Source organism: Cervus elaphus, chromosome 29, assembly GCF_910594005.1.
Source record: "Cervus elaphus chromosome 29, mCerEla1.1, whole genome shotgun sequence".
In the NCBI taxonomy this organism is placed as follows: domain Eukaryota; kingdom Metazoa; phylum Chordata; class Mammalia; order Artiodactyla; family Cervidae; genus Cervus; species Cervus elaphus.
In genome coordinates, this window is record NC_057843.1 from 44,829,031 (window position 1) to 44,852,566 (window position 23,536).

A 23,536-nucleotide genomic window follows, 5' to 3' on the forward strand; every position below is an offset into this window, starting at 1 on the left:
TTGAATGAAGAGAGTTTGTGTGTTCTTGTCACATTTGTGTCCTCAGTGAAAATGCGTGGCCCTAACAGCTGCTCAATAACATGGATCAAATGCAAATAACCTGATGTAGTAAGCATAGAAAGATGGAGGCTTCAGGTCAGCAGATCCAGATTTAAATATGGTCTACACTACTTACTAGAACGTGTTAGCAAGTTAGTAATTTCCGCATCTGAAATATGTGGATAACAGTGGTATCTTCTGTGAGGAGCTGTACAGAGCTGCTGTAAAGATAAAATGAGAAAAAAGTACTGAACGCTTGGCACTGTGACGCACAATAAAAGCTTAATAAATACTAGCTAGCTAGTATCTACTTATACTAGATTATACTGTGGTTATAGGTTTTAGATTATCTAGACGAAATTACACACACACACACACACTTTGGTATTCATCTTCACTTGGTTTTATGGTTTTACTGTTTTGCCTTTGAGACTTCAATTTGTGAGTTCTTATCAATACCATATCTCAAGAGAATAATCTGAGTCATGTTCTCTAGTTCCTAGTTTACCCCAGAACAGTTATAAGCTTTATAGATCTCTTTAAGTGATTTACCTGAAAATATAAATATTCCCCTTCAGTATAATACAGTAGTTTCACACAGCCTCCATTCCATCTCCTTCCTCAGAGGTCTGTGAATAGTAAATACAGACAGGTCTACACAAATATCTCACATGTTGAAAGGCCTAGAGTAAATCATCTGTGTACTCATCATAAAACCCTGTGAGCACTGGTTAAAAAAGTAACCTCCAGTATGACAAAAACACACCCCTTTTAGAACACAAATGGCTGGAACAATTTGATCTTTATCATTTATTATTTTTATTTGGACAACTTATATACATATGTACAAAATACCTACTGTCAGAATCCTCTTATAATTTCATTTGATTTACAAAAATGGGACAGCAAAATAACTTAGGTCACTAATACTGTACAAAAATAAAACTGATTAAACAGTTGTAAAGATCAGTATCTTACAGTGTTACAGATCATTTATCTGTTGTGAAAGAACATCTCAATCTATCCAGAGTGATGAGTACTGTGCTAAATCTACCTGCAAACTGACAACTAATCAGTTTCTGTAATTATAACTACCAAATATAATTCTCAAAAGAAGCATGATGTAGGGCTACACCTTAAAGCCAGGGCATCGTTCCACAGTGGCGAAGGGCTTTCTTCTTCCCTAACCAAGGAGAGGAGTTCTCTTAACTCTAAAACTATTAAATTTTCCAGAATATGACAACTACTTACAGTATTAGATAAAACAATTTCTCTTTCTTTTTAAACACCTGCAATAGTCTTTCAAAAAATTCAGTTTGGTTAAAAAAGTAAACAAAAATTACTATCCTGCATTTGGATTTTTTAAAGTTAAATCCATGGTCTTTTTAATATAAAAAGTAACTGTTTCATAGTTTTAGTGTTCAACGAACTCTAGTAGTCCTATTTGAACCATATCTTGATAGAGTAAATCTAATTAGAATGCTGGTTCCTGTTTTGTGACGTGTTAAAACAGGAGTTATCACAAAGAATAAAAAGCCTTGAGTTTATACGTTATATTATTATAACATATAAGAGAATATCAAATGTGAGTTCTTCAACAACTTGAAAAGGCAAGTACAACTTTTTTTTTTGGGAAGTAAATTGTGCATTTTTTTTTTTAAACAAGTTGCTGCATTTACATCCATCTAAGTGCTGGACAAAAGCCATGTATAGATTTACTCCTGAAACTATAAAGATTGTCTTTCACTGACTTTGCTTGGTTTTCCTTCATTTCATTCTGTGAGGGAAAGATGAGTTTGTACAAGTTAGTGGGTTGCTAGGCAACCCCAAACTCCTCACTCATTAAAAGGCAGCGTGCAGAGGATCACAAGCAGAACCATTCCATGAGTTCAGTAAGAAATAGGCAGCCTAACCTATTTCGTATGGAAGAACAGATGTCCTTAAAACTTATTTTGGACACAGAAATTAAAATTTGGTTTAAAATAAGCGTTTCAAAAATCTGAAACAGAGGTAGAAAGTGTTCTTTATTTTTCCTGACATGTTTTCCCGTGAGAAAACACTCTCCTTTTTATCCCATGGACTGCTCCCAGTCCCTAATGTTAAAAGCAGTTCTTTTTATAGAACTACTAATACAACTACATTGGTTAAACAAATAAAAGAAAAACACCATGCAGGTGATGGCTATTGTATTGGAAGTTGGAATCAGCTGTGACCCATGCTTGCTGCAGGAGCCCACACTGGTTCTGAACTGGAAATAAGCATGTGTCAGGTGAAATGATGAGTTCACCAACAGGTGGGCACCCCAGGTTTACACAACACATCTCATAGCACACGTATAAACTAGAGTGCACCATAGCTCCCTGTTTTAAATATCAGATAAAATTGTCAGAAAATGTTTCTGATGAAAAAAAAAATGTAAACATTTCCCCCACCATCACTGCTGACTCCCTTATTTGAGGTTTCTTCTTAATGATGAAAACTCAGTTCATTTTTCCGACCACATAAAGGCCAAAATTATGTTATCAGATAAATGGCATATTATGGATGTAGTGGTTGAGGCCATTTTAGACACCTGGATACAAGATCTATAGTGGTGAGGCTACTGATGTAAAATGTAAAAGATACAGTGATGCATTTTCATCCCTACATATTCCATGTGCCTTCCTTTTCCAAAAGAGACGACTCTGCAGTCTCCTCTGAAATCATTGTGGTATTTTCCCTTAGCACTCGCTACTTACAGGGATGTATTACTTTTCTTTTCACATTTCACCCCCCTTTTCTTTTTACATAACTCTTGCACCTGTTAGTGGGAGTTTTGTAGGAATATGAGATGGTAACCAACAATGCTTTTCCCCAGAAAGCAGACGTTCCCAGAGCTAGTTACCATTATGCACTCATTCAAATAAAACCCAACAGAGTCAAAGCCCTCCTGTTCGTGGCATTATGGTACAATAAGATGAGGTTAATTAAAAGGATTGGAAAATTTTGAAAAGTTAATAGAGCTAAAATTCTGTTTGTTTTTTTAAATTAAAAAAAAAAAGTACTACCCTCCTTCTCCTTCAGCATCTGTTGTATATATTCTGCCCTCACATCTTTGCCATTTCACAGGGAAACATGTACTGTAAAATAAGCAGATTATAATGCGTTTCCAAACAGAATGTCTGCTTCTATCCTTAAAGCATGTACTTAACTTATTCATCCTCTGCATTAGAAAATAAAAGTGCAGCTTATGTTCAAAAAGTACAATTCATACAAAGCAAGGTTTGAAAGTTCTGTACTCAGTGTAACCTTTCAAAGGTTTGTCTTGGTTAGTATAAATTCAGACTGCTTACCCATTGACTATAAGTAACTTTTTTGTTTTCAAGTCTTTAGATGACAGATCATGCTGGAGTAGATGTGCTCTTGCTTGCATAAAGACAGCTGTGCTATGGCGTTTTGTATCTCAAAAGGTAACGTGATTCAAGAGAGTGGTTTTGCTAAAGAAACCGAAGCACACTCGTCATTACATTAAAAGGTAAGAAAACAATTCTGAAAGACAGCAAGCAGAAAGGGCCCAGAATCACTGTGTGATGCCACAGTTCAACTCACCCAGTCAGACATATGTACACCAGTGTTGTATCTTTAAAATTCTACCCCAGTCTTGGCCTGACTCCCTCCCCCCACCCACCACCACCCCCCAAAAAAATTAAGGAGAGGGAAAAAAAAAAAAAAGCATTTGCCTTCCCTCCAACAGTCAGAGACAACAGTTCAGAGTTGCCTCTGCAAGGGGACCAAGTGTTGACTTTGATCTCAGGCTACCATGTGCTTTTAAAAACAACGCGGGGAGAGGAAAATTAGACTAGAGACCAAAGAACAGCAACTTCCGAGGCGGGCAGCACGCCTCCTGGGGGCCGTGGTTCGCACGCGTCCGTCCGTTCGCTGGGAGTAGTTCGTCCTTCCAGGTCTGTCCCTCCCGGCCGAGGGGGCGGCGCCTCACAAAGGGCTGGCCAGCGCCTTTTTGGATCGCTTGATCATGCTGGGGTGGAATTCTGTGTGCCGCCGCGCGTGCTTGGTCAGGTGGTCGCTCCGCATGAAGCGCTTCTCGCAGAGCGGACAGCGGAACTGCTTCTCCCCTGTGTGGGTTCGGTAGTGGCGAGTCAGCTCGTCGGAGCGGGAGAACTTTTTAAGGCAGTCTGGCCATGTGCAGGGGAAGGGCCGTTCACCTAAGAGGAGGGAATCAGGGACAGAGGTTAAAGGACCTGTCACCAGACTCTCCAGGCTGGTCCTGGTGGACGACCTTATCACCATGACGCAAAAGGATAACGCCTCTATGTTCCCGGAACTGTCTGCCCCTAGTCAGAGATCAAAGTCCTAACACCCAGCACTTCAGTCAGAATGTAGCTGTATTTGGAGACAGGGTATTTAAAGAGTTGACTGAGGTTACATGAATGAGGTCATCAGGATGGGCCCTAATCCAGTGACTGGTGTCCTCATGAGAAGAGGAGATCAGGTCACTGCCTCACACGGGAAAGGCTATGTGAAGATGCTGGGAGAAGGTGGCCATCTACCAGCCAAGGAGATGGACCTCAGAAGAAACTGACTCTGCCACCATCTTCATCTTGGACTCCTGGCCTCCAAAACCGTGAGCAATAAATTTCTGTTGTTAAAAGCCTGGGGCCCCCAACTTCTAGGCCATGGACCAATACCTCCTGTCAGATCAGTGGTGGCATTAAAGGGCACAATAAATGTAATGCACTTGAATCATCCTGAAACCATCCCCACCATCTCATCCATGGAAAAATTGTCCTTCATGAAACCAGTCCCTGGTGCCAAGGTTGGGGATGGCTAGTAGGCCACTCAGTCTGTGGAACTTTGTCATGGCAGCCCTAACAAAGTAATACCATGAAGAAACTGCTGAGACTCATCTCTGTTAGGTAAATGAGTGAGCTGGCTGTTTTATACCCAATGGATCCCCAAAGAGCCTTGGAAACTACATTTTCCAGGTTTTTTTTAATGCTGTTGCTGGTTTCATGAGTTCTCTCTGAGGAGTCAAACCTTAGCCCTTGCTAAGTCTCCTGGCATTGTAGAGATGGAAGAGAACTGAGCATTTAATCCAACCAACCTCCTGCCAGGGGCTGGTATCTCCCCTCAAGTGTCTGAGGGCCTGGCCATCCAGCTTCTGCCTGAACAAGTCTGGTGGCAGAGCCCCATATTTGCCAAGGAAGCCTGCTTGTTTCTGAGCATCCCTGTAATAAACTTCTTACTAATATGAACCCGCCTCCCTGTGAAGGCTATATTTTAACCCTAAGAATTAGTTTGTTCCCTCTGCCACATAATAGTCCCTTAACTATCTGAAGACTGCCATCATGCCTTTCTCTTTTCTTATCTGGATGAAATAATCCCAGGTTCTTCTATATTTCTCATAAAAGAAGAACTCACATTATTCTAAAATAATGGCAGGGATTCTCTGGTGGTCCAGTGGTTGAGAATCCATCTGCCAATGCAGAAGACACAGGTTCAATCCCTGGTCTGGGAAGATCCCACATGCCAAGAGGCTAATAAGCCCACAAGTACTGAAGCCTACATGCCTAAGAGCTTGTGCTCCACAAGCCATTGCAACAAGAAGCCCATGCACCGCAATGAAGATCCAGTTCATTAATAGCCCCTAGAATTGAGGAAACACCCAGTCAAAAATAAATAAATAAAAATTTTAAAATAAACTAAAATAATGACAAAAGCATTACTACAAACAAAGCTAGTGGAGGTGATGGAATTCCAGTTGAGCTATTTCAAATCCTAAAAGATGATGCTGTGAAAGTGCTGCATTCAATATGTCAGCAAATTTGGAAAACTCAGCAGTGGCCACAGGACTACAAAAGGTCAGTTTTCATTCCAATCCCAAAGAAAGGCAATGCCAAAGAATGCTCAAACTACCACACAATTGCACTCATCTCACACACTAGTAAAGTAATGCTCAAAATTCTCCAAGCCAGGCTTTAGCAATACGTGAACTGTGAATTTCCAGATGTTCAAGCTGGTTTTAGAAAAGGCAGAGGAACCAGAGATCAAACTGTCAACATCCGCTGGATCATTGAAAAAGCAAGAGAGTTGCAGGAAAACATCTATTTCTGCTTTATTGACTATGCCAAAGCCTTTGACTGTGTGGATCACAATAAAGTGTGGAAAATTCTGAGAGAGATGGCAATACCAGACTACCTGACCGGCTTCTTGAGAAACCTGTATACAGGTCAGGAAGCAACAGTTAGAACTGGACATGGAACAACAGACTGGTTCCAAATAGGAAAGGAGTACGTCAAGCCTGTATATTATCACCCTGCTTATTTAGCTTATATGCAGAGTACATCATGAGAAACACTGGGCTGGAAGAAGCACAAGCTGGAATCAAGATTGCTGGGAGAAATATCAATAACCTCAGATATGCAGATGACACCACCCTTATGGCAGAAGTGAAGAAGAACTGAAGAGCCTCTTGATGAAAGTGAAAGAGGAGAGTGAAAAAGTTGGCTTAAAGCTCAACATTCAGAAAACTAACATCATGGCATCTGGTCCCATCACTTCATGGCACATAGATGGGGAAACAGTGGAAAGAGTGGCTGACTATTTTTCTGGGCTCCAAAATCACTGCAGATGGTGACTGCAGTCATGAAATTAAAAGACGCTTACTCCTTGGAAGGAAAGTTATGACCAACCTAGACAGCATATTAAAAAGCAGAGACATTACTTTGTCAACAAAGGTCCATCTAGTCAAGGCTATGGTTTTTCCAGTAGTCATATATGGATGTGAGAGTTGGACTGTAAAGAAAGCTGAGCTCAGAAGAGTTGATGCTTTTAAACTGTGGTGTTGGAGAAGACTCTTGAGAGTCCCTTGGACTCCAAGATCCAACCAGTCCATCCTAAAGGAAATCAGTCCTTTAGGATGTTGGAAGGACTGATGTTGAAGCTGATACTCCAGTACTTTGGCCACCTGATGCGAAGAGCTGACTCATTGGAAAATACCCTCATGCTGGAAAGATTGAGGGCAGGAGGAGAAGGGGACAATGGAGGATGAGATGGTTGGATGGCATCACCGACTCAACGGACATGGGTTTGGGTGGACTCCAAGGGTTGGTGATGGACAGGGGGGCCTGGTGTGCTGCGGTTCAGGGGGTTGCAAAGAGTTGGACACGACTGAGCGACAACTGAATGACAAAAGCGCATGTACAGACTAATGGTTTCACATGTATTATCTCATTGAATTCTTAAGTGACACCCCATGAAAGTGGCCCATTTTACAAATGAGGAAACCGGCTTAACGCTCGTCAGTGTTTCCACATCCTTTCCATTATGGTTGCTCTCCTCAGATTCATGCTCTGTTTCCTTGTCCCACTTAAAATGCAGCTAATCCTCGCCCTCCAGACATGATCAGGGCAGCACTGGGGGCCTCCTGCCCCCTAGACTGGCAGGGGAGAGTCCTTGTCCATGTTTGTGAGGGATCCACACAAGCAGAAAGGCAGAAGGAGCTGCTTCAGATGAGAATCGTTTGCTCTTCTTGTGACTGTTAGCCCCCAGCTCTGGGTATGTGTGTCCCTGCTCCTCACGCCTTTCCAAGCACAGCCCAAAGCAGCTGCTTCACAGACTCAGGGCACAAACTCTGGTTTCCACAAAAGTCTCCAGACACTCCTTAGGTAGGTGTGAGGAGTGAATATTGTCTCACTCCTGTCCCCACCTTCTTGAAACCCAGAGAGAGGCTCAAAGGGCTGGGAGCTGCCCAGTGTGGTGCAGCTGAGTCATCCAAAAATGATTCTTTCCCCCAGCTTCTCCGAACCTGTGCCAGAGATGTGAAAATAATGAGAATAAAACCAAAATACCGCTATCACCTCTGTGACAATCTATACATGACCAAGATTTTATTTGCTGCTGTCTAAGCAGAGCAACAGTGACCACGCCATGTACAACCTACCTGCTCTTATGGGAAACCCGATGTGGGCAAAATGAATTTTTATACACAGATTCACTATACAAAGGTCGAAGTATAAATACTTCCTCCCTGAGCTCTAAGCTGAAAAGCCACAGCAGCCAAAGGCAATACAGCAAGCCAGTGAATTCCCAAGGCAGATAATGTGCAAGGAAGGGGCTTCAAGCTGAACCCTCTGAAAACGCCAACGACATGGAGTTATAATGACAGTTTTGTAACTTCTGTTGGATTAAAAAGCATTTGTACCCAGTTCAGCAGAACTTTTGAGCAAAAGGCAAAATGCAGGTTTTATCAAAACCCAAAAAGTCTGAGCCTCCTGGGGCAAGGACAATGTCATGTCTGACTTCTGTGCTACCTGCGCTGCCAAGCTTTTAGTAAATGCCTCTACTGTGTGCGTGTGCGTACGTGCACCGAGTCTGCTCATCCTCCAGGTCTCTCATAAGACCAAATCCTGTTCAGAATTTCCCAGAACACGTAAAGATTTCTGGGCTATTTCAGAATCAGGCAGCAGCAAAGTCTTCTCTAACCCCAATGAAGACTCTATGGAGAAGTGTTCTTTTAAACGTGTTACATTAAAAAATATAATGAATGGTTAGAATTCACAGCATGAAAAGCTGTAAAACAAACAAACAACAAAAAAGCCCATAACAGACCGGAAACCCCTCGCTGTTCTCCCTTTACTGGAGCCCTCTCTCCACTGCTTGATGATCTGGTGGGAGGGAAGTGATGACAAGGAAAAGCTCCGTGTTTTCTCTATGCTTGTAAGGACAAATGCACATCAGAGGCAGTTTCCTTGAGGGTGTGGTAATGTGGTTTAGTTATTCACTGGCACGTGTTTCTTTCAAGTGCGTCATGAGGAGGGATTAATTTATTTGAATGAATCTGTGTCCACTGTGGGAAAAATGGGTCAGAAGACCACTCCAGCATCTGCTAAGATTGGAAAAGAAATAAAGGCATTCCCTGTTTCAGCAAGATGGAAGTGATAGTCAGTGGAAAATTGTCATGAAGCCTGAATCAGCTGTGTGTACTGGAAAACTACTAAGTATATATGTTTATTGCTTTACAAACATTCCAAGTGTAATCAGGGTCCGTTCCCACTGCCTTCACTTTCGTTCTAGCTTCTGGCTGTTCTCTCTTCACTGCCCCTTACAGTTGTCATGTGATTGTTCTCATTGCTTCTAACCCAGGTACAGTCTTTGCCCTAACATCCTTTTCCTTGAGCGCTTAAGAGAGGAGAAAGCCACCCACAGGGCGCAGAGCAAATCAGAGCCAATAGTAGCCTTTGTTAGATTCATGTAATGTGTATAATTCAAGCTTACAGTTTCCAAGCATTTAAAAATAGATCTACTTGGAAGTGAGTTGCTAGTCTAAAAGCTCTAGGATTGTTTTGATTTTTCTTGGATCCTTTGGAAAAGCATTAGGGGCTTTTGGTCGATGATCTAAATCAGGAGTTAGCAAACTTCAACCCATAGGTCAAGTTTGACCTGCTGGAATAAACACTATCCTTATACTTAGCTTTTACGAAATGGTTGAAAAAAAAAATCAAAACAAATATTTTGTGACAAGAAAAAGTCATATGAAATTCAAGTTTTCATGTCCCCATAAAAGTTTCATTGGAACACAAATTATGCTCATTATTTATGTATTATCTATGGCTGACTTTTTATTTGAGCTTCCCTGGTGGCTCGGCTGGTGAAGAATCCACCTGCAATGCAGGAGACCTGGGTTCGATCCCTGGGTTGGAAAGATTCCCTGGATGAGGGTATGGCGGCAACTCACTCCAGTATCCTTGCCTGGAGAAACCCCATGGACAGAGGAGCCTGACTGGGCAGTGCTGAGTGGTTGTGACAGAGACCGTATGGACCACAAAACCTTAGATATTTACTATCTGGTCCTTTATAAAAAATTGGCTGCCCTTCATCTCAACCTGCAGGCCTGATTCTCTATCTGGTACACACCAGAATTTGTAAATTTAAATGTCTTCAGGAATCAGACACAAAATAAAAGTGGGTGAAATGCCCAGTATATTAGACTGCATCATAGACTGTAGAGGAATCTGGAGCCAACTGGGGAATGCTTTCCACACAGAAAGGCATTCAAATTCCACCTCTGATAAAACACTGTGCCAGCCAAGCAGTAAGCAGGCAGGGGACTTGACTTCTTCTTGGTGATTTGCAATTTGCAGCCCTTTGAAATCATCCACCTCTTGAACCTGGTGGAGAGTTTGTATACAATCTTCTACGGGATGCATTCCCACATGTTAGTTAATGATAGACACTTGTTAAGGTATCTGGAAAAATACACATGTTTTGAACCTAAGAAAGTATGGAATGAGGAAATCATACATAGAGAGGAAAGAGAATTTAAGGCTGAATGAGACGGGAGATGATGTGCAGAGAGGGAAGGATGGGCCTCAGAGGGGCTGGGATTTGCCTGCAACCTGCAGCTGGGGGTAGATCAAGTCAGGCCCTTCCTTTTAGCTCAAGTCTAAGATGCCAGAAGAATGGGTAGCCTTCTTTATATAGAAAAAAAAAAATCATATGGTAAAGTAACAACTAATTAAACAATATTTAAACTTATCTTTCATATTAATGAGAGAGTCACCATCCTCCTGGGGGAAAAAAAAATAAAAGACATGTACAAGACTGGTGCTTTATTTCTGGCCTTCACAGGAAAACACACCCAGAGGCAGCGACACAATGAAGTCTGCTTTACTGAAGCAGAGCTGTTAACAGCACAAGTTTCTGTGTGTTCTCCTTATTTATACACCACTCCCCTCCCCTCCCCTTTCAGCAACAAGCTAAGTGCTTATCACTGACAGACTCAGCTCTGAGTATATAAACTGGATCGAAGCGGCTACTGAACACTGCACCAAACGTGTAAAAGATTTTCTTTACAGAGACAGGTCAGGCCTCTAGAAGTCTTCTGGGCCTCCAATAAGTTCAAGAGAAATGAAGTAGGGCCTGCTGGCTATGCACTTGCCAACTTGATGGCTCGTTGCTTTTAAGAAAAGAACCTCTACCCTACCTGGTGATTGGCTGACAATGCCAAGTGAGGCTTATTCTTCTGTGTAAAGTTGTGAAATGAACAGTGCTAAGTGTTCTGCATAGAATGAAAAAGAGGACAAGCTTGGAGATTGCTAACTGGATACATCTAACCCTGTCCAGGCTCCCCTGAGCTCAGACGGGCAGCCACTGAGGTCCCAGCCTGGATTCTCAACCCTCCCCTCTCTGGCTCTCCTTCCACAATTCCATGAAGAGCCGAAAATGGGCTAAACTTAATTGACACAAGAGGGTTAAAAACACCCTGATACTTCCACTGCTTTGAGCAAAAGTAACTCAGTCTAGTAAAACAAATCTAAGGGAATTTAGGCCTCTTTTTCAAAACAGAATTCTAAAAATGCCAATTAATAATCGCAGCATCACACAGATGTACAAAATCAAGGCTGTTTCTTGAGGAAAAATAGTGTTTTTCATAATTACAAAAAAGCAACTAGGATTCCAGAGATAAAAAGATAATTTGATATTGGGAAATCATAATAATATTATTCCTCATTTTAACAGGCTAAATTCACCCCCACTTACCCTCACCCGCACACACACACATCTTGCCTTCAAAAATGTAGAGCAGTATTTGATAAAATTCAACATCTATCCTTTTTTTTTTAGGAAAACAAAATGGCTCCTTAAAGAATAAAAAATATAGATACAAACCTTTCCCCAGCAAGGTCAATAGTAAAAGAAGGTAGCATTCCCACTAAAGTTAAGCTCAAGGCAGGAATAGACTCCTGCCCCAATCATCACAGTTATTTAAATGTTGTTCAGGAAATGCTTCTGAATGCAATTAGATAACAAATTGAGAAGTAAATTGTGGGACGGAGGAGGCGAAATAAGAATTACTTGCAACTGACACAACTTTCTTTTTGGACAAATTAAAAGGCTCCTCTGTCCAAGGGATTTCCCAGGCAAGAATACTGAAGTGGATTGCTGTTTCCTTATCCAGGGTATCTTCCCAACCCAGGGATCCAGACCACATCTCCTTCATTGGCAGGTGGATTCTTTACCACTGAGCCACCAAGAAAGCCTGAAATCAACTATACTTCAATAAAAAAATCTGAAGAAAAAATGCATTCATAGGTATAAATATACCAAAGAGCAGTGGTTTTCTTATATGCTAACCATAGTTAGTCAGAATAAGCCTAAAATAAAGTTCAGGCCCTGCACAAAGAAAATCATAACTATGATATGACAAGAATGAATAAATGGGACATTTCCCATGATCTTGGATGGTTAAGACCCAATGGTGTCAGTATGGCTATTCTGTACAAATTAATCTATAAAACTAATACACACTAAAGAAATTCTTCTTGAACTTGACAAAATTATTTTAAAGTTCACTGGGAAGAATAAATACACTCAACTTGCCAAGAAAATTTTGTAATAGAACAGTAACAAATGAGCACTTGCAATACCAGTTATTAAAATGTATGATTAAAGCTGTAATAATTAAGATACTGTAATACCAGCATAGGAGAAGACAAATCAGTGGAGCAGAGTCAAGTCTGAAAATAAACTGAAACTTCATTTCAAATCACTGAAGAAAAGAATACTTAATTCAATAAATGGCATAGATATTTGGTAAAAAAAAAAAAAAAATTAAACCTGAATCCCTACCCTTACACATTTCATTCAAGTTCCAAATGGACTATACACATAAATGTAAAATATAAACCACAAAGGTAAAAGAAAATATAGGTGAATATTTTTAGAATCCTGGAGTAGGGAGAGATTTTCTAAACATGAAACCAAAGGCAATATCCTATTTGAAAGACAGTCTGAAATACGTAAAAATGTTAAAATGTTTGCATTTGCAGCTCTTTGAAATAATCCACCTCTTGAATCTGGTGGAGAGATTGCATACAACCTACATGGGATGCACTTCTGCATGTTAGTTAATGATAGACACATATTAAGGTATCTGAAAAAAGACACATGCTTTGAACCTAAGAAAGGATGGAATGAGGAAATAATACATAGAGAGGAAAGAGAATTTAAGAACTTTATATATATATATATATGTGTGTGTGTGTGTATATATATATATAACCAAAACAGTGAACTAATAAAGGAAAATGCAGCATAAGACAAAAGGTTAAAATCTATGGTACAAAAAGGTCACTAGCAAATCAACATAGCCCAATTTAATAAAGCTAGAAAGTGTTAGTGGCTCAGTTGTGTCTGACTATTTGCAACCACATGGACTGTAGCCTCTGTTCATGGGATTTCCCAGGCAAGAATACTGGAGTGGGTAGCCATTCCCTTTCTCCAGGGGACCTTTCTGACCTAGGGATCGAACCCAGGTCTGTTGCATTACAGGCAGATTCTTTAACGTCTGAGCCACCAGGGAAGTAGGCAAGGATGCAAACAGAATAATCTAAGAAAAAAAAGAAATACTAACAACCAATTAATAAATATATGAAAATATATTCAATCTCATAAGTAACCAAAACATGCCAATCAAGAACACCAGGATGGTAAAAATGTTAAAAAGTATGTTCATATACCAATCACTGATGGTGGCATGAGAAAATAGGAATGGGTGAAACTTATAATTGTTCCAGGACCTTCTGGTAATACATTTGTCCAGGAATTATCTGTGGTAACAATAAGAGAGGAATACGAAAATATACAGGGATACCAGCATTGTTCATAAAAGGTAAAACTTGATAACAACCTAAAAATGTCAAACCAAGAAGATCTAGTTGAACACTTCAGTGTTCCACATAAAGGAATAATATGTGCCTGTTACACAGGTCCTATACAGATGTTTCTGTATAGATGTTAGCAATTCACAGCTAAATCAAGAGAGTAGTGCATGATCTGCTGTGTATATGTGTAAACATTTACGGAGAGGAAACATCTTGGAAGAATATACACAAAATATGAAAAATAGTCATCTACAGGTGAGGGGGTAACCTCTACTTTTTTTGGGTGTAATTTCCCCCTATGTTTTCTTATTTTTTTTTAAGTACTGTTTCTTCCATAATGAGAAGTCAGAAGAGTCTTTTTTTTTCTTTTTTTCAGAAGCGTCTTACATAACAATAATGAGTATGAGTTCAAATTTTTCCACCAACAGATTGATCAAGATTCCAGGGGCAGGGGAGGATTTACACTTTATTGAGAAATAGACTCAAGTGTCCAAAACTGAAGAAAGGTGAAGAGTTGTTCTGCTTCCTTCTCAAATTGTTAGAAAGTGAGAAACTTTCAGAATAAACGGTTTTATTCTGTTTTCTCACCCCTCCCCCACCTTCTCCTCTCATACGTGAAAGGAAAATGGCCCCTGCAAGGAGAGACAGGACTCTCCCTTCAGACACTGACACAGGCAGTGACGGTAGGCCTGCCCCACCAAGAAATAGGCTCCTTAGGAAGCAGGGGGAGACAGACGGGCAAAGACAGGAAGCCCGAAGCCCAGAGCCCGGGGCGGGTCCCTGCACTGACCCCAGGCCATTGACACCTCACTGTCACTATCATCAATCCTCATTCCCCACAGGAGAGTAATGCTAACTGCAGGTACACAATGTGAGGTACATAAGGCTTTACTGCTTTTCATTTCTATTCCTCAAGTGCTGACACGCCCATACACTTAAGAAGAGGTGTACATTGTCTGGATATAGCCAATTCTACAGTTTCCTGCATAAATCATTCCAATTAGTACCAAACTCAAAAATCAAGAAATTATGAGACTCGTGTTTGCCAAAAATATTGCTACTATCTCCACAGGTAGATGTCCTGAAAAATAAAAATTCTTGATAGCATTAGAAGGATAATCCTGCTTGAATGCCATCCCATCACATTAAGGTTTGCTCCTGGCCTCTCTCTGTCTGAATCCTTCTTGTGATTTGGTTTCCTTTTACATTTCATTTGTTGATACAAAAGAGTTATGATACAGTCTGGATGTGAGATTTTACTTCCTGGTCCCTGTGTTTATCTGTGGAGAGCAGCCTGTCCCCAGATTTGGGGTTCTGAACTGGGAAGTGGGCGTCTGTAACATCTGTCACGCATACTTCCTCACTGGAAGCTGGTGTCTAGGTGTACGGAAGCAAGTCAGCCTGTCTGAACACTGCTTGCACATCCCTAACCTCAACTGACTCATGCGAGGGCGCGTGTGCCAGGACCTCAGAAATGAAGATGACAGACTAGGGCCTTGACTCTTTAGGTGCTCAAACCAGCAAGAGATATGTCATTATGTCTTCATGTCAACGCTACCTGGCCCTGGCTCAGCAACTCTGAAATGGCAGAGAGGTGCAGTGATTGTCCCACGTCCACACAGCTAGGTCTAGGCCCAGATTAGTCAATTCCCACAAGTGCATTCTTCCTCACATCCCAGACTGTGGTGTGCTGCCTTTGCACAGTTTTTGTGGGAAAAAAATAATAATAAATAAATAACAATTACGTATCAGGAACTGATAAGGATATGTAACTGAAAAGGATATGTAAGCTTGATGGCAAAACGAAGCTGAGAACAGCGATTCTTTGTATCTTTGCACGTGAAGCCAACTCAGAGGGCCAGTGACTCGACCAAGGACACGGTTAGATTAGAACCAGTTTTCAAATCCCTTTTTCTGTTTTGAGCACAGAACAAGATTAGAGGTGAAAGAAGAACACAGGCCTTAACTAAACGCAGAGCGCGCCTCTTCCGTGTCTTTCTAATTCCCCTACTCCCAGGCCCTCCTTTCAAGAGGCACTGCCTCAGGGAGAGAGAGACAGTTAAAACAAGTAAGCTGCTGCTGAGCTTGAGGTTTCAAAATAGAGTTTGAAAAATGTAAAGCAGACGCTGAAACCCTTAAGTTCCCTTAATTTTCCAAAGCTTCCTAGCAAGACCTGACTGAGCTGCAGAGAGAGAGAAATCAGAGGGGCTGTGTTTAGGGAACAGACGCAGAGGTCTCTGAGGAGGGCAGGCATTCTGGACTCTCCTGTTAGAAACAGGCTTGGGCGTTCTCAGAGTAGTGGCCCACTGCATGCCCGGAGCCTGTCCGAGCCCCTCTAGGGAAGCCCCCGACACTCATCGGGGCGCCTAAGGAGTTGGGCAGCCACGCCGAGAAAAGGGTCTCAAGGGCCTGCCTGAGTTTCCACCCCTTCAAATGTCGGGTCGGGGAAGAGACTGTGTGTTCCCAAGTCTAAATCCAAGCACTGGGGAGGACGCCAGGGGAGGACAAGGCACGGGTGAGAGGAAACACTATGCAGAGGCCCTCCTCAGCAGAGGACACCCGCCCGCGAGGAATGCGACCCGAGCTGGGGCATGCCACCCTGGGGGAGACCGGAAGTCAGAGGAGGTCACGCCATGTGGACAGCCCTCCCATGATGCCAGAAGAGACAAGGCTCTTGCCCACCAAAGAAGTCACTCCCAAGAGAAAGAAAGGCAAAAGGAAAGGGAGCGAGAACTCTGATTTTGTGAGCACATACCCAAAAGAGAATAAAACTTAACAAAGAGTAGAGTGGGAGACTCCAAATTACCAAAAGAAAGTTTGCCCACCCAACAGCAGAAACAGTGGGGAAGGGAGCGGGGCTCCAGAGAACTCAGCTCTGGTTATGAATACTTCCCTTTTTGTGCTTCCCACGCTCGTGACTGGGGGATTCTTGCCCAAGGACATAGCTGCTTTCTGAGGGCCACCAAGATTTCTGGCATCCTTTGCAAACGCAAGGGAAACCTCTCCATGTGTGCCTTTAGGTAAAATTTTATGTCGCGCCTACAGCTTCCAGTCTGGGGGCAAGGGCTACCCAGAGGGCTGAAGCCATTGGCTCAAAAGACAATGGGTAACACCAGGAAACACAGGAGACTGCTGTCTGGTAAGTGAAGGCTTCCTCCTCCGGCCTCCCAGGTCACAGCGCTCGCAGTGACCCACGGTGACTATCAGTGATGCTGCTACAGCACCAGATTTCCAGCTGTTTCTCTCCGGGCTCAACCTCTGTATACTGCTGGCACGAGAGTGAGGCTGCAATGACCACAGATCCCACTCATGCATGCCACATGTGCCACCATCAAATAGTTTTTCCAGCTTCAACAGAGTGAGCCACTAATTCATACAGTCTGGTGTTTGTCACCAAAGACCAAGAAGAACGACAGGGTTGAGCTGTCCAGCTCTTACCAAATAGCCCCCTCCTGACTCCCCCAGCCCTCCTGGGGCAGGCATTCCTGGACAGGGCTTTGAAGTTTGAGAGCAAGCAGGGCATTGAGAAGAAATGAGTCAGGTCAGAGGAGCAGCTGGTGGTTTCTTTCACACTGGGAACCCCTGCTTCAGTGGGTGATGCTCAGCAGACAGGCATCTTGTGGCTGGCCATGGGTGATTTGCAACACTGAAGAGGGAAAACAGCTGTTCGTCATTCTGCCTATTTTCATTAAAACAGCAATGGTACAAAACTACTGTAGAATTATGGCAGCGTAGGGGTTTAAGTCATTTTTATGTGTTTTTGTAAGTTATTTTTAAGGTCTAATTTTTGCCTCTTATGATTTATTACGGTGTTCTTATTGGGCATTACATACACTGAATAGACTTCTGAATCCCAGTGGGAACCACCATATAAATAGCTCATCTTTGTATAGACAAGGTCTCTACCTAATAACACACAAGGTGACAAACATTCAGGCAAACATAATTCATTCCTCTGGGCATTAAAATAGACGCCTGGAATTGAGACCAAGTGAACGGCGCTGCTGATCACATTGCTGCGGCTACACGTATCCCATGTGAGTCTCTGGGTTCTGGCTTCTAGAACATCCACTGAGGAGGGCCTATGGAGCTGAGCCTGACCACGAGAAATACATGTTGAAATAATCTGTCTTCTACAAAGACCACTTAGCATATGCCCTGGTAGCGATCTTACAGGTTGAACTCCAGAGTTCAGGGCTCTTTCTCTTCAAAGAGGAGAAAAATATGGGGGGAAAATGTCATACTACTGTCTCTCATTTTGTCAAACTCTGCTTTTTGGAATACCCTGTCTGTAGTTACAAATGGGTGGACAGAGTGGAGAGCTGTTGGTGCTGCCTGTCTGGCACCTATTGCCTCTTTGGGGGTAGTGAACAGCACACCTAGCATTTCCTTTTGGAAACCACCCCTTCCTCACTCTGAGTTTACGTAATTCCAGGTAGGCAACCCCACACGCCAGGCCCAGAGGCTGGATGTGACCCAGCTGTGCCACAGTGACTAAGTTCACGGACAGGCACAAAGTTCTAACTCGGTTATGCAGCTTGAAGCCAGGGACTTTTGCTGGAATCATTAGGAAAGGGGAGCTGTCTTTCCACTGGGCTTGCTGAATTGGCAGGAAGGGAGACTGAACTGCTGGGAGCCATCTTGCCACCATTCAGAGACAGCCTGCCTGTAAGCAAAGCCAAAGCAGAGGAGAGCAAGGCTGGGCCAGGGAGAGGGGCAGACGCTGATCACCTGTGTCCAGAGATGCTGACACTAGCGCTACCCCCAAAGGAGTTGGTAATGGAAACCAATAAAGTTCTCATTTTTACTAAGCCAGTCCAAGTTTGGGTTCTTCCCTTCCAACCAAGAAGCTTGATTAAATCAGCTGTGGGCTCAGAACTGGGGTCTTTTTCAATTGGAAGGATGCAGGTTCTGGATAGCTATTGGAAAATATAGGATAGGTTTGGCCAGCTCCATGATTTCTGCAGGTATCTCTCACCAAGCTTCATAAAAACCAACCACAAGCCAGAGCTAGAACCCAAGAGTAGAGACAACGGTGCTTTGTGGCCAAATCCAAGAGAGCCACGCAAAACACAGGGTCTCTTCCCACTGGCAAAAACCCAAGGGGTCCTTGTCAACAGCCATCATGGCACAACTCCAAACACCTAGAAATATCCAAGGAAAACTTAAGAGTAACTTTGGACTAAGTTTACTATCTCCAGTTTGCTTCTATAAAATGACAAAAGTGTTAGTTGCTCAGTAGTGTCCAAGTCTTTGTGACCCCATGAACTGTAGCCCACCAGGCTCCTCTGTCCCTGGAATTCTCCAGGCGAGAATACCGGAGCGGGTACCACCCTATCTCACAGGCCTTCTGGGAGTAGAAATGTGACAATGTGTGTAAACCATTTGGCTTGGAACTTGGCGTGTAATATATGCTGGATGTTATCATTATTACTATTAATAGCATTACTACTAATATTAATAATTTATAATTATTACTATTATTATTATTACTCACAACATTCACAGTGCCTGCTTTTGACATCTAGCACCATTCTTTGCATGTAAGAGTACTCAATAGTAAGTATTATTTAAATGAATAAGCTGCTGGATTAATGTGGAACTGTAAACAAAAATTCTGGGAACTGTAAGGGCTTCTGGGCAACACATGTAAATTATTTTTAAGTGTAATACTATATGGAGACACTGTCCTAAGTGCATTAAATACCTCAACTGAATTAAGTCTTATAAAAACTCCTTAGGGATGTAATTACTGAATTCCCATTTTACAGATGGGAAAACTGAGGCTCAGAGAGTTCTCACAATTAGAAAGTGGCATAGGCATGATTCAAACACAGGTGTGTGAGGGACCCCCAAAGCCCATGTTCTACTGGCTCTACCTACTTACTGCCTTTTTGCTGAAGGTAAAGACCTCTCTGGAGACCCCTCATGTTCAAGTTCCTAAGGGTGGGCTGGTTTCCTCTTCATAGGCCTTACTCTGCTTTTCTGACTGCCACTGTCCCATCAAAGCTGGCTCTGTGGAAGGGAGAGAGGGTGAAACCTAGCCCCATCTCTGTGTCTTTGAAAAAAGAGGATCTAAAGGATTCCTTCCAGTTCTGAAATATCTGTAATTCTCAAGCAGAATTTCTGGGCTTCTGTCTATTGCCTACCTCACTGGTCCCCACTTTGGTTCAAGTCAGGTCCTCTGGGAGGGACTCACTTCCAAAACAATAGAGACTCACCTTGGAAAAATGTTCATACTTCGTTTAATACAAAATACTGCTGCCTGCCTTTCAAATCCTTGTCATTAATTTTGTATGGCTTAAGCTCCCATCTCTTTAATTTAAATAAAGTCCTCAATTAAAAAAAAGAGGGGGTACGCAATCAGGGATGAATTCCATTCTGCTGTTCGAATTTTCGATCAATTTCAGCTAAAAAAAAAAAAAATTCAAATGCCCAGTGGTCCTGGATTTAGGATGGTGAATTTACTAGTTTCTGCAGCTCCAGAACCTCTAGATTTCAGATCCAGATGTTCAATTCTCACGTCCGAACTACAAAGGCTGATATTACAAGGGAAGCCTACAGGTGCACCATCATAAGCATGGGCTTTAATCATAAATGGAAAGATGCCATGGAAGATCCCATGCATAAAAAATAGATGCATCTCACTCCCTTAGTGGGAAAGGCATTCTCAAAGAATGATAATGTTAGTTCTATTATTTGCTGAGGGTGCTGCTAGAGGCTAGGATAAGACAAATGTTTACTCTTGGCCTTAATGCACCAAAAAGGTATTAAGGTTTCAGGAGGACTCCAGGAAGGGAGGAGTAGGAAATCTCACAGGCGCTGGCCTTGGGCTGTTTCAGAGTGCTGCTCCCATAATAAAAGGGGAGAGGTCCCTCGGGCTGACTCCACCTCTGCCCTTTCACTCCATTGTTAATCTGGTTAATGCAAAGCCGCTCTTTAAATCCAGGGTTTTTTGTGTGTGTGTGTGTTTTAAGTTTACCAGATTTAAGCAGATTGAAATCTTCAGGAGACCCTGGGGGAAAGGAATCAAGTCTAAGAACTGCCAAGAATTCAGTGAAGGAAGATCTCCTTTTGGCTAAGCTCTGGCTTGGAGAACTTCACCTTCAGAGGGCCTGGTGCCCTCACTGTGTTGCTGAGCAAGCTGAGGCTCCAGGTGCCTGCTAAGCCAGCCTTTGAACCTTGGTGCTGTTTTTCCAAACCCTCCATAGCCCCCCAGTGCCTCTACGGAACGATCACTGTCCATCTGAAAGTGTAAAAAAGTGTACTTTTTTACAGACAAGATGATGGATGCGATGACCTCTCAAGGTCACTTCCAACCTCCAAATTCTATTCTTTTGGTACTAACAACTGCCACCAAGGGCCCTGAGTTGGGCTTAGGCCTGTTACTAACTTCCTAACAAAAAGTAAGGCGGAGCGAGAGACAGGACTGCTCAAAGACCACTGCAGAGGATACCATTTCTTTCCCTTTTTAACCATCTGTGAGGTTTTATCCTTCCCTTTGCCCCTCCTTTTTGCGTCTGTTGCATAGAAACAGAAAGTGCCTTTGTACCAATTACTAGGCACTAATTTACGTTCTTCAGTGGGCGCTGGGCTTGCTGGAGAAACATTAGGAAAAGGTGGGAGGGTCGGATGTGGGGGAGGATTCAAGCAGCAGAGGCCTGGAATGCTGCAAGCTTTTTCTCCAAGCCTGAGAGCAGCCAAAGGGAAGAAAGGGGAAAAAAAAAAAAAAAAACAGGAAAAAATTTTTGGTAGCCGAGACTAACAAAAATGGCAAAGCTAGCTTAAAAAAAAAAAAAAAGAATCAAGAATGCTCATGATCATAAGGCATGCAGAAATCAAAATGATGGTCAAGAAATCCGACTTAAACCAGGGTACAACATCAGGTTGTTTTAGGGGCTCCTGAAGGATTGAATACTGGGAAATTACCCGCCCACTTTTTTTTCTCAATGAGCGTATTAAGGAAGACCATTGTCAGCCACTTTCCCAATATGTCATATGATGTTTCTCCCTGGGAAGTTCAATCTGGGAATTTCCCACAGACGTTGCAGAATGACTAGTTCTTGGGATAAACATCAACAATTGGGCCAGGAATGTAAATCTGACCCTTACGTTCAGTGTCCTAAGAACTCATTTTCCTCAGGTTACATCTTTGCTGAAGGTAATGAGGTGTTACCATCAAAACAGAGCGAAATGTACTCTGGTACCTCCCTCGCTGACCGAGGCCCCACGTGCGTCCCCTCTCCTCACCACTCACAGAAGATTTGAGAGGACAATCACAGGAGACAATGGTTTTACTCTGTAATGCTACTCCTCTTGTATTTTCTGTTGTAACACAGTAATCCTGCCAGCAACAGCAGCTCTCCTAAGGCAACTCCACTCTGTCTTGTTAGGTCAGCTACATGGAGGGTGATGAAGGATGGAGGGCAGTGAGGAAGAAGCAACTGGTCCTTCCTATCTCAGGGACCAGGAATAAAGAACTCTCAGGTCCCCTCACAGGTTTTAGCCCCCGGGATGAGATTCCAACAGTGAGCTGGGACTCAAGCAGCTGTGGGCCATCTTTCCTTGGAATCAGGGGAGTTTCTAGTTTGCCTGAAACTCAGAAGCAAACCCAACAGGACATCCTTGTAGTCCTTAGAATCCTATCATCCTCCACAGCTAGAGCCCATTTGCTGTCCTTTGCTCTCATTTCTTCCTGACAGGATACATGAGCTTGTGTCTGGACAGTCTCACTGGGGGTGGAAATGGGGCTAAAATTGCCCCCATAGGGCAAAAATTGGATCTTGGGCAGGTGGGAAAAGTTTTAGCTCTTTCAATGTTTCTAGCCTTCAAAAGGGGCACAGTACATAAACAGCTCTACAGTATCAAAACGTCATGGGGGAGGGCAGTTATGGGGGGGAAAAGGGCTAATCTCCTTAGGGGAGACAAAGTGGGAATAAAGGGTAGGGAAACAATTATCTCTGCAGATTCCACTCAGATTTAAGTGTATATTTACACTGACATATATTAAGTATGAATCTGTCTGTAGTGCAGGAGACCTAGGTTTGATTCCTGGGCCAGGAAGATCCTCTGGAGAACGAAATGGCAGCCCACTCCAGTATTCTTGCTTGGAGAATCCCATGGACAGAGGAGCCTGGCAGGATACAGTCCACGGGGGTCACAAGAGTCAGACACAACTAAGCAACTAAACCACCACCATATTAAGTCTAGTTACACTTAATGAAGCATGTCAGGCTATGAAACACTATTCTACATCACTTTGGGGAGCCTTATGAACAGAAGAACAGGGGAGAGAGAATGTTTCCTTAAGGATCAAGGCACAAGGCCTCCCTTCTACTAGAGAAGAGTAAGTGGAAAAGACTGAAAAGTGAAGTTGCTCAGTCGTGTCCGACTCTTTGCAACCCCACGGACTGTAGCCTACCAGGCTCCTCTGTCCATGGGATCTTCCAGGCAAGAATACTGGAGTGGGTTGCCATTACTGAGCAGGGGTTAATTTATGGACTGCCTAGAGGCCACTTCAAGACCCTGCCCTGTCCCCAAACCCCTGCTGTCTGGGTGACAGAAGTGGGTCCTTCTCATACCTCTGATGGTACTAGAGTCTCCTGAACCAAAAAATTGACTCCAAAGCTTTTTGGAGCAATTAAGGAAGAAGAGTTCATGAGGCACAGAGCAGGCCTGGCTCATTTTATATGACCAAAATTTTAAAACTTTAGTCTTAGGGAAGGAAATAGACCCGAGTGAAAGCTAGCCAGTGATGGACATTCCTAGAGAAGCCAAAAAATTGCCCCCATAGGGCAAAAACTGGATCTTAAAATGTAAAAGAAGTCTCAGCTATT

At 42.8% G+C, this 23,536-nt stretch overlaps 1 protein-coding gene across 1 annotated transcript in view; it reads right to left on the reverse strand.

Moving 5' to 3' along the window:
- Positions 1–834: 834 nt before the first annotated feature.
- Positions 835–23,536, reverse strand: part of KLF9 (Kruppel like factor 9) — a 28,327-nt gene continuing 5,625 nt past the window's right edge. The window contains exon 2 of the mRNA XM_043891208.1: positions 835–4,241. Coding sequence (XP_043747143.1) covers positions 4,012–4,241 — 230 coding nt within the window. The 3' untranslated portion in view covers positions 835–4,011. The remainder of the gene's footprint in view (positions 4,242–23,536) is intronic.